The sequence below is a fragment of the Ochotona princeps genome, chromosome 11 (assembly GCF_030435755.1).
Source record: "Ochotona princeps isolate mOchPri1 chromosome 11, mOchPri1.hap1, whole genome shotgun sequence".
NCBI lineage: Eukaryota > Metazoa > Chordata > Mammalia > Lagomorpha > Ochotonidae > Ochotona > Ochotona princeps.
In genome coordinates, this window is record NC_080842.1 from 20,290,401 (window position 1) to 20,302,678 (window position 12,278).

The 12,278-nt window shown below is 37.5% G+C and overlaps 1 protein-coding gene across 9 annotated transcripts in view; it reads left to right on the forward strand.

The window, feature by feature from the left end:
• The window catches only part of PCM1 (pericentriolar material 1), a 90,187-nt gene that overhangs the window by 57,984 nt on the left and 19,925 nt on the right, over positions 1-12,278 (forward strand). For 4 of the 9 annotated variants that reach the window (XM_058669883.1, XM_058669890.1, XM_058669885.1 and 1 more), the window contains 4 exons: positions 225-389; positions 4,042-4,098; positions 6,727-6,899; positions 7,593-7,724. In XM_058669883.1, coding sequence (XP_058525866.1) covers positions 225-389; positions 4,042-4,098; positions 6,727-6,899; positions 7,593-7,724 — 527 coding nt within the window. The remainder of the gene's footprint in view (positions 1-224; positions 390-4,041; positions 4,099-6,726; positions 6,900-7,592; positions 7,725-12,278) is intronic. The other 5 variants (XM_058669886.1, XM_004597818.3, XM_058669888.1 and 2 more) reach the window with 3 other exon arrangements.

Here is a 12,278-nt window from a genome sequence, read left to right on the forward strand (position 1 = left end):
AACAGTTGCCAAAGATCCATGAAGTGCTAGAATGTATTGCTCTTACTCCAGTATTCCAGGATTACCACAAAGATGCCTTCAAGGCATATTATTTGCTGTTTTGCATTCTGTTTATACTTTCATAACAAAGATTGAGTTACCTTTATTATCTCACTATGGAAATCAATTTCCCTTTCAGTCGAGTTAGTTGCAACTGATAACAGTTGTCACTTTTTTTACTCAAGGGTATGAAAGTGCCAGTATGTCTAGCACATGTGAACCTTGCAAAAATAGGAACAGACATTCAGCCCAGACTGAAGAGCCTGTTCACGCCAAAGTATTCAGCAGAAAGAATCATGAGCAGCTGGAAAAAATAATAAAATATAGTAGGTCTGCAGAAATATCTTCAGGTATGTTCTTTTTTGGTTTGCTTTAATTTAAGGAGTTCTTCAGAAGATTTCAAAAGCTATCCTAAATCAAGTATTAAAACTAGTTTACGATACATTCCTAACACATGCAAGGTTTTATGGTTGAGAGATTATGGTACACATTGCTTGATGCTAACAAATGTAAGCTAAAGATAATTTTTATTGTAATTTTTGACACATTCTATTACAGTTCTTTCTGAACAAGCAGAATAGTTAACATTAATATGGAGTGCTTATTTTGAAATTCTGAAATATTATCTAAATAAAAATATCTGAAATCATACCACTCTGCTTTATAAATTTTGGCTTCATAGGTCCTATAAGACCACATATGAATATCTTTTAAGATTTATTCATTTTTATTTGAAAGGCATAGTCATAGAGAAAGGAGAGAAGACAGATCTTTTAGTTATTGGTTCAGTCTCCAAATAGCCCTCATGGCCAGAGCTGAGCTGATCCAAAGACAGGTGTCTGGAGCTTCTTGCATGTCTCCCATGTGGATTTAGGGGCCAAAGACTTGGGCTGTCCTCTGCTGTTTTCTCAGAACATAAGCAGGAAGCTGGATGGGAAGAGGAGCATTTGCTACTTGAACCAATATCCGTATGGGACTGCCACAGGTGGAAGTTTAGTTTCCTATTGCGCCATTGCCATGCGGACCTTAGTGTATGTAATACATATGGCTTCCACAGATTGGTTTCCTTTTTCCCTTTCCAGACTCCTGTCTACCACCCACTGTCTTGACTTTCTTTTTTTTTTTTAAGTATTTATTTACTTGTTTATTTATGCATTTATTTAAAAGAGTTACAGAGCAGGAGAGATGGAGAGATCTTCCATCTGTGGATTCACAGCCCAAATGGTTGCTGGGGCTGTGCCAGACCAAAGCCTGGAGCCAGGAAATTCTTTAGGGTCTCATGTGGGTGGCAAGGGCCCAAACAGTTGGGCCATCTTCTACATTTCCCATGTGCATTAGCAGAGAGCTGAACCGAAAATGGAGCAGCCGATAGAGAATGGAGGTATCACAGGCATCCGACATGCTGCAGTGCTGACCCCTGGAACTTCATTGTTTCAGAGACCCTGAACTGAATTTTTCCCGTAGCTATCCTATTATTTGTCAACTAAACAGATTTTTGTGTTTCTTTTGGGTTTTGTGGGGTTTTTGTTTTTTGCTGCTTCAAGTCTTTCTGTCCCTGGTAAGCCCTTTTTACTATCAAATCCTTGATTTGGGGAAGTTGGGTTTGGTTTGGTTTTGTTTTTTAAGATTTGTTTTTTATTTGAAAGTTATGGTTAACATAAAAGGAGAGAAAAAGAAAAGTCTTCCATCTTCTGGTTCACTCCCCCAGATAGCTACACCAGCGTGGCTGAGTCAGGCTCAAGTCAGGCTCGTCATCTGGTCAGTTGGACCATCTTCTGCTGCTTTTCCAAGATCATTAGCAGGAAGCATGGTCGTAATAACGTGACTAGCATTGCAGCCCATGCTAACATGGGATGCTGGTGTCACAAGCAGTGGCTTTACCCACTGTGCATCTATGCCATTCCCTTAGATAAAATTTTAATTCTGTGTCCTGAAGTTGCATCTGAATCCAAGCTGAGATAGCTTTGTCTTTTGTTTCTCTTGTAGCTTGTGTAAACCAGTTTTGCCTGAATCACAATATGTAGTACCTAACATGTTGGTAGCAGATTCTTTTTCGTATTTGTATCTTCAATATCAGCTTAATAACTGGTATATGAGAGGCTGCCCGTAAATGTTCATTGCATGAATGGGGCCATGTTTATTTGTCACATGTGTTTAAGTAAACCCTAGGACATCCCTAGTCATGAAGAATTATCTCAGGGAAGCACTGAAAGGGAGCCAGTTAGCAGGGAAAAGCCTTGGTGAAAATAGTTAACCAAACTGTATTAATGCTGCTTCATTATTATGAATTTACAAGTTTTTTTTTTTTATTTGAGAGAGTTACAGAGGAAAAATAGGAGGAAAGGGTATGGAGGAAAGGTAGAGAGAGAATCTTCCACCCACTGATTGATTCATTCCCCAAATGGCTGCAACAGCTAGAGCTGGGCCTGACGAAACCAGGAACTTCGTTTGGTTCTCCCACAGGGATTCAGGCACCACCATCTAGTGCTTTCCCAGACAGATTAGCAGAAGCTGGATCAGAAGTGGAACAGCCAGGACTCAAATCAGCATCCATATGAGATGCTGTTTAACTCACTACACTACAATACCAGCCCTTAAGAAAATATTTACACATCTCATTTAAGCCTTGTAATTCTGACTTGGTTTTATTTCCATTTTTGAAGTCAGGAATAATAAAGAAGGCTTTTTTGTTTGTTTGTTTTTCCAGTACTTGTACAACTTTTCTGGAAAGCTTCAGAGATCATGCCCTTAATCCAATGATTTCACTTAGAGAGATCCATCCTAAGGAAACAAACAAAAAAGTTAGGATTTAGTGTGATTTGAACAGTGTGATTCCAACTGTGTGTAAACAAAAATGTGAAGCACAAAGACTGGAAAACAGTGCATCAAGATGTTAATAGAGGTTTCATCACCTGTAAATTAGTCTTACATTTCCTAAAATGTATATATAACTTCCATGATCATATAGTACATGTTTCATTTGTTGATTGCTGGGAAATGTCGGAGTTAACTGAATCTGATGTACTGTTATGTTTAGGATTCTTTTGGGCAACAAAAACAGTTCTGTTGCCTTGACCCAAAATTTTACTAAGACTATAATTTTCACCCTTTTTTGCTGTTTTTCCCAAGCAGTTACATATTCAAAGATTAAACAGTTGGGTGGAGTTCATACAAGGGCAGTAAATTTAAAAACTGAACAAGTTATCATTTACTTAAATAATTGATAGTCTTTTTTTACCATCACTTGGAAATATGATTGAATTTTAAAATGTTTTGAGTAGATTTAGAATCTAGAAAGGATTTTGTTGTTATAGTGTTTAGTAATGCTTCTTACTCTGTCCACAGCATGATTATTAGAATGTACCGTAAATGGTGCTGGTACTGAATTAGGGAGCCTTTTTCTCACTTGTGGGCTATAGGAGGCTTCTCTGATTGTGTATTCTTCAAAAATGAGTGGTAGAAATTTCTTATGATAATCATCATGTCACATTATTTTTAATTTATAGCGTATCTGGATTTAAGAGGTAGAAGAAGAGAGCTCTTACATCCACAAGCCTACCCCTGAAAGCCTACGACAGCTGGGGCCAGCGAGGGCCAGACCACACGTGATCTTAGCCAAAAGGCCGAGAAGCAGTAAGGGGCCAGACCAAAGCTAGGAGCCAGGGACCCAGTTCAGATGTCCTACCTGGGCAGAAGGGACCCACCTACTTGAGGTCACACGCTGCCTTCAGGGTACAAAGTAACAGGAGGCTCAAGCTGGGAGTGGAGCCAGAACTTGGATGCATACACTTCACTGTGGGAGGCAGTTTACCAAAGCAAACCTGAAGAGATTGACATTTTATGTCAAGCATAGGCCATACTGTGATAACCACTTCAGTTCAGGCAAATGCTTTTTTAATTTGCATATTTCTGGGGGATTTTATTCACTGATTGATAGTGTAGACCCTGTCTTTACTATTCGTACACATTGTATGTTCATCCTTCTGTCTGCCTTTCCTACAGCACATGCTAGGAGAGTACTACAGCAGTGTAACAGAAATGCATGCAGTGAAGTGCCAGGTAACAATCTACTGAGTTTTGGTGTCCACTTTTCCCATTGGTCCTAAAATCCTTAGTTTTATTATTCTAATTATTTGTTTAGATTTAGCTTAGTATATATAACTACTATAACTGAAAAATTCATACTCACAAAATTCTGAAGACTTTCCTGTTTTTATGTATAATTCTTGATTTGTAAAATTGGCTGCTTTTCTTTTCTTTTTATGTGTGTGCAGCCTGACCAACACATGTAGAAAGGTGATAGGATCCAGTTTTATGATGTAGTATTTGATTAGAAGTTATTTGTATTTCTTAATTCCTTAAAGGCAGTAATATTTCTGGAGATCTTTTTATGTTATTGCTTATTTCTGATTGCCAGTCAATATCTATAAAAAATAAACTATCCAAGTCAGCTATGACATACAGAGACTATGATAAGTAAACAACATGGAAAGCTAGATAGAGTCTCATAAGCTAGTTTTTGTGTATGTATTATTTAAATATGATTCTGTATTATTTTTTATTATAAATATTCTTTAGCTCCTCTTGCAGCTGTACATGAGTGAAAAATAAATTGCCTGCTTACATATCTAGAGGAATCTGAAAAGAAGGACCCAGAACTGAGTTGAATATAGCAGTGGTGGTTTGAAAGAAAAGAACTCCAAAAATGAAATAAAATCAAAATAAGAGCAGAGAAACATGATTGAAATTAGGAACTTCTAAGGCAAAGCTAATCAGTTTAGCTCAGGAGGAGAAACTACTTTCTACCTGTTGATTATAGAAAAGGGTGATATAGCATGTGTTTCCCATAATTTATTATTTGATAGTAATTTAAGTGTTAATGAGTCTTAATTTAGAGTAATAATTTTATCATATAATAAAATTTTTGAAGATGTTAAATGTTATTATTGGTTTGAAATAATAAACATTTTTGAAATTAAACAATGATAGCCCTGCTGTAATATAGTAAATGGAGAATTCACATTAAATCATATCTTTGTATCTGGATTTTTTTTCACAAAATTGATTTCTTACACAGATAGTTGTGGTTCTGCTTATAATAATATAAGTATCATCTTTGTACTTTATCATATTTGAACATTTTTAAACCAAGAAAAATTTAGTATCACCTCATTTTTTTCCAGTTTTTTTTTTTTTTAATGAAAGGCAGATTACAGAGAAAAGGAGAGATGGAGAATAATATCCTCCAGGCGTTGGTTGACTCCCCAAATGGCCGCAAAGACCAGAGAAGGGAACTTGCCCTGGTTTTCTGATATGGGTTGAGGGGCTCAAGGATTTGAGTCAACCTCTTCTGCTTTCTCAGGTCCCAGCCAGGCATCTGGATCGGAGGTAGAACATCCTGGGCAGGGACTGGTACCAGATGGGATGCTGGCGTTTGGAGGTGGAGGATAAGACTATTGAGCCTCAGCACTCATTTGTAATTTTCTAAGGCAAGATAAAGAGGTCCCATAAGTATTATTTTTATAATATATTTCTGGAAATAAACTTGAAGATTTTAAATTACTTATCAGTTTTTTCATCAAAGCATATTCCTTTTTTTTTTTTTTTAAAGATTTATTTTATTTTCATTACAAAGTCAGATATACTGAGAGGAGGAGAGATAGAGAGGAAGTGGAGCTGCCGAGATTAGAACCAGCAGCCATATGGGATCAAGGCGAAGACCTTAGCCACCAGGCCACGCTGCCGAGCCCAAAGCATATTCCTTTTGAATTTTTATATCCCTTATTAAATGAGATTTTTTTACATCTTGCAGTTATTTCAAAGTGCAAGATATTGAAACACTCAACATTTAAAATCTTTTCCTTACAATTTATCACTCACTGATCTTTTGCACAATGTGAATATATAGCTGCCTACTTTTGGTTCTACCATTGCCCTAGAAAGTTACAGAATTTGATAGCAGTAAGGACCATTTCTTTTATTCTTACTAATTATTCAAAATGACTAGTTTGTAATTTCTACTCTAAGGACTAGGGGAAGAAATACACATTTAAGAGTAAGTAGTTCTGTGTTACCAGTAAATTTATGTGTAGCAGAAATCAGCTAATTGGTATAGTCATACCTTTATTCTGTGAAACTGAAAATTCAAATGAGTCACTGTTCCACTCTTTACTAAATATGTAAATAAGTGGAATTGACCTATTAAGTTCAATTTCAAATGGAGTTAGGCATCAGTATGGGACTTCTCTTGAGTTGTAGATGAGGTCTTTAGAATTGCTGACTTGACTGTGTCAACCTTAAAAGACAGGCTTTCATTGTTACTGTTCAGTTTGTTTTCTGTGAACAAAATAAACAACTTTCAGAGTCTCATTGATTATTCCCATGAAGTATATAAAGTTTTCTAGGTTATTTTTATTGAGAAATAAATGTGGTCCTAAATAATTCTAAGTAAGGTTTTTCATACTTCTAAACAGGTATCTAATGTATAACACCTACCTTGATGTTTATAAAAGTTTTTTTAAATTGATAATCTTAAACATTTTTCTGTGACTAAAAGCCCTAAAATTGAGTTGTGTGTGTGGTTTGTTTTTTTTGTTTGTTTGTTTGGTAAGTTAAAGCTTAGAGTGATGTTTCAAGTTAATAGAAATTGTAACGAAAGTATTTCAATAGTAAATTTATATCTTCCAGAAACTGGCAGCGATTTTTCCATGTTTGAAGCTTTACGGGATACCATTTATTCTGAAGTAGCTACATTAATTTCTCAAAATGAATCTCGGCCACATTTTCTTATTGAACTTTTCCATGAGCTTCAACTGCTTAATACAGACTACTTGAGACAGAGGGCTTTATATGCACTGCAGGTATCTGGTTCCTAACATTCTTTCCCCTACGCTGTTGTGATTTTTATCTAGTTACTTCTGTAGACTTAAGTATATCTTTGTTCCATAGTTATTTTCATCTATTTTCCCTATGTTTCTTTTGATATTTTATTTAAAACTAACTATGCAGCTGAAGCAACTTTTAGAACAAGTTTTTTTTTTCCACAATTTATGTATGTTTATTGGGAGTCAGATATACAGAGAAAAGAAGAGATAGAGAAAAAGATCTTCCATTCACTGGTTCACTCCCCAAGCGACCACAACAGCCAGAACTGAGCCAATCTGAAGCCGAGAGCCTCTTCTAGGTCTTCCACATGGGTGCAGTGTCCCAGAGCTTTGGGCCATCATTGACTGCTTTCCCACGCCACAGGCTGGGAGCTAGAAGGGAAGTGGAACAGCCGGGATATGAACTGGCACCCATATGGAATCCCAGCATGTGCGAGGTGAAAATTTTAGCTTCTGGGGTACTGTACCAGGCTCTTAGATTAGGTGTTTCTAATCAGTCTTCCCCTGGTTTTTTTTCTTTAATGTTACTTCTCCCCCATATTCAGCCTGTGAGATGGGAGGTAACTGATTGTATTTGCCCTTCTGTCAGCTTTTGCTTTTACCTTTTTAACACAAATTTGATATTAAGCAAGTTAGTCTTGTATAAATGACTTTTACTTTCTTTTTTAGGACATATTATCCAGACATGTTTCTGCGAGCCATGAAAAAGAAGGGGGAAATGTCAAGTCGGTGAACTCTGGCACTTGGATAGCATCCAACTCAGAACTGACGCCCAGTGAAAGCCTTGCCACTACTGATGATGTAAGCTGATAGTGATGAGTGAAATGTAGATGTAATTTCAGTGTGTAGTGAACAAAATTTAAGTAAGTTGTAAAATTGTAATTATATCTTATTTTTAACTTTTTTTAAGGCTGGGTATAATGCATTGTTTAATTTATAAGGGTTAGGCATAAAACACAAGCAAAATATAGCACAGAATACCAAACTATATGTAAATGAGTATCTCTATTGCTGAACATAGGGTTGTCTTTATATACATTCAATACATATGTTGACATGTGTTCATATCAAGTCATTCAGTGAAGGACCATGCAGGTAAAGCCACCACCTACAGCAGTGACATCCCTTTTGGATGCTAGTTCATGTCCTGGCTGTTCCACTTCTTATCCAGCTCCCTGTTACTGGCCTGGGAAAACAGAGGAAGATAACCCAAGTTTTTGGGTTCCTGCCACCCACCTAGGAGTCTTGAAATAACCTCTTGGCTCATGGCTTCAGACTGACTCTGATCCACCATTGCAGCCATTTGGGGAGTCATTCAGGAGATGAAAGATTTCTCCTCACACCCCCATTCCCTGTCTTTGTTTTCTCTGCCTGTGAAATAAATAAATCTTTACCAGAAAAAAAAAGGGGGGAGGGAGATTCGGCATGGTAGTCTAGTGGCTAAAGTCCTCACCTTGCATACGCTGGGATCCCATATGGGCGCCACTTCTAATCCCAGCAGCCCTCTTCTCTTCCAACTCCATGCTTATGACCTGGGAAAGCAGTCAAGAACAACCCAAAGCCTTGGTATCCTGCACCCTTGTGGGAAACCTGGAGAAGGCTCTGGGCTCCTGGATTTGGATCGGCACAGCTCCGGCCACTGTGGCCACTTGGGAAATGAATCTTTGGAAGGAAGATCTTCCTCTCTGTCTTTCCTCCTCTGTATATCTGACTTTCCAATAAAAATTAAAAAAAAAATAAATCTTTTTTTTTTTTTAAAAAGGCATGTATGAGTGGAGTTGTATCATGGTTAGTTAGGCCTCCACCTGCAATACAGCATCCTATATGGGATGCTGTTTGAGTCCTGACTACCCTATTTCCAGTCCAGCTCCCTGCTGATATGCCTGGGAAGCAGTAAAAGATGATTCGGGTCTTTGGGCCCCTGCACCCATGTGGGAAACGTGGAAGAAGTTGTCCTGGTGTTAGACTGGCTTAGCTCTGGCCATTAAGCGCATATCTGAAATAAACCAGTGAATGGAAGATTGCTGTCTCTCCACTCTCTGTAAATCTCTCTTTCAAGTGAAAGTAAAATTAAGTCTTAAATATATATAAAAATATACATACATATATTAGTGAATGAGACTGCAGACTTATTGTGGTAACAACAATTGGCTAACTCAGATATTTGGATTTAAAAAGCCTAGATAATGAAGTCCAGAAAAAATGGTTTGTTTAGTGTATTTTAATTGATAGAGAAAATTTGGAATTCATTTTAAAGTGTTTGGAAGTCAGGAATAATGATAGAGATTGATTCAAATTCAGTGAACTCTGTCCTCTGAGTAGCACCTCTTAAGTAGCTGTCTGGATGATGGAATTACTAGTACACTGAGGAGGTAGTCAAATACTAGGTATTTGAAGTTGTCTGTATGAAAGATCAGATCTTGATCCTATTAAAACCGATTTTATATGTTTGTGAAATCACAAATGCATTCTTTTTTCATGATTGCTGTAGCACCTAGAGGACCATAGTTCAGATGCTGTAATTGATACATTGGAGACATTGTCGGCTCCGTTGCACCAAGGTTGAGACAGTCTTCCAAGGTCTTTTAGCTGGTCACGTCTACCTTAGTGCATCCACAGACCCAGACACTTGCTGCAAAGATTGGCCAGGAGAGTTGTCCAACCAGTTCTACTTTTCCATCCTCTAGCAAGACACTCCATGTCCTCCCTGGCCTAGAAGAGCTGGCTGTCATACTTCCCCAAATCATTCAAGTTACACCCTTGGAACATTCCTCCCCACATCAAGGTGTCTAAGGCATCATCAAATAATCATCCCCCATCCCAGGTGGTGATTTAGTTTGACAGCAAGAAGCAGTCTCTTCCACTTCCCCCACTACAAACACAGGAGGGAAAAAAGGCTTGACATTTGTCCCACCTACCTTCTCCCATACCTCACCCTCCCAACCCTCATTGCAGGCCCACATGGGCTTACATTCCTCTCAAGTATGTAACAATATTAAAAATACAATTTCAAAATTATTAAAATTAAAAAGAATGCTATAATTGATGACAACTATGTGCTAGATAGTTGGAAACACATTTCTGTTTTTCTGCCCAGCACTGAAACGTTAACTACCTTTTTTCTGAAAATATGGTGTTTGCTCAAAAGAACATTATGTCTGTTCTTCAGATAATTTCCTCACAACCTTTTTTTCCAGAATTTTTGTTCTTTAATTTACTCACATTTAAGACAGCACTTACTGTTTCTGATTAAAGTGCTGCTTTTTAAAAAAAAATTTTTAATTGGAAATTCAGATATACAGAGAGGAGGAGAGGCAGAGAGGAAGATATTCTGTCCGTTAATTCACTCCCCAAGCAGCTGCAATGACAGGAGCTGAGCTGATCCAAAGCCAGGAGCCAGGAGCTTCTTCTGAGTCTCCCACATGGGTGCAGGGTCCTAAGGCTTTGAACCATCCTTGACTGCTTTCCCAGGCCACAAGCAGGGAGCTGGATGGCAAACAGAGCTGATAGGATTAGAGCCAGCGCCCATGTGGATCCCAGTGCATGCAAGGTGAGGACTTTATCCACTGGGCTACCCCACCGGGCCCTCTACTTGAAGTGTTTCTGCAGTGGGCTCTAACTCCTATACTACCATGAATAAAAAAGTAAATTACTTTGACTTTGTGATATACAATATGAATCAGTCAGTGTGTTGCTTGGGATTGGTTATAATTAACTCAAAATTGTATATTTTTTGTGGAAAAGAAAAAGAAAAAGAGGTTCAGCTGTGTACATTAAATGTAGAAGATGTTGGGTTATGTTAAAACTTACTGGGCATTGAAATAACTTGGTAGAAAATGAATAGTCTGTTCTTAAGCATCTTTTTAATGATTTTGTGGATCAAACTATGATATTTTTTTCTTACATCCCTGTTTCATGTAGGCATGATTAACTTAAATGACTTGTTTAAAAAAACTACATCATTTGATACAAAGGCACTAGCATCCATAACTGTCCTTATTATTTTGAAATAACTAAATTAGTTCTTTTATTCTTTTAGAAAGCTTTAAGTTAGGATTAATGGCACCAGCTTTCCTTTGCTAATACTGTTTAGTTGGCAGCAGCAGCAGCAGCAGCCCAGCATCTAGTGTTCATGTACACTCATCTAGAACAGCACTGGCTACTGAACTTTTAGCAGTGATGGAGACATAAGTAGCTGGGAGGAAAAACACAATCGTGTTTTTATCAAAATGTAAATGTGACACACTCCTCTCTCACAACATACACAAAATTAACTTGACTTGACCTAAAATTTTCTAAAAGGTAAATCCTGGCACAGTAGCCCAGCAACTAAATTACTTGCCTTAAATGTGCCAAGATCCCACATGGGCACCACTTCTAATCCCAGTGGCGCTGCTTCCCATGCAGCTCCCTGCTTGTGGCCTGGGAAAGTGGTTGAGAATGGACCAAAGCCTTGGGACCCTGCACCTGGGTGGGAGACCTGGAAGAAGCTCCTGGCTGCTGATTTTGGATCGCCTCAGCCCTGGTCATTGCGTTCGCTTGGGGAGTGAATCATCAGATAAAAGATATTCCTGTCTCTCCTCTTTTCTGTATATCTGACTTCCCAATTTAAAAAATAATAAAAATAGGGGAGGGGGAGAAAAAGAATAATAAAAATAAATCTTTAAAAAAATTATAAAAGGTGAAACTTCTAAAAAACTAAAAGAAAATGGGGGCACACTTTATAACCATAAGGTAGGCAAAATTTTGTACTCCTCTTGCATACAGAATGCTTAGAACTTAAAGGACAACAGTTTAGTTTAAGTGGCCAAGAAGTTTGAAAAAGTGTTTCATGAAAGAAAATATGTATGGCTTTTACGTACATTGTAACATAATGTGATACCACCATACACTCCTCCGAATAGCTAAAATTTGAAAAACTGACAGAAGTATTATTGAGAATTTAGAACAACTCGAACTTTCATATTGCTTTTGGATGGTAAAATTGCATAGCCACTTTGGAAAGCAGCGTGGCAGTTTTTTAATAAAGTTAAACATAAACTTGGCCATGAGCTGACAATTTCTCTTCTAGGTGTTCATCTAAGAGAAGTGAAAACAAGTGTCCACAAAAATATTGTACATTGATGCTTATCGTGCCTTTAGTCATGATAGTCTCAACCCACAGCATCAACAAATACATGGATAAACGAATTGGTATATCCATACAATTAAATACTATTCAACCATTTCAAGTAATGAACTTCTAAAACACACAACAACATGAATTAATTTTAGAAACATTCTAAGCAAAAGAAGTCAAACAGTAAAGAGTATATATTGTGTGATGCATGTATCTGAGGTCCTAAACTAACCAAA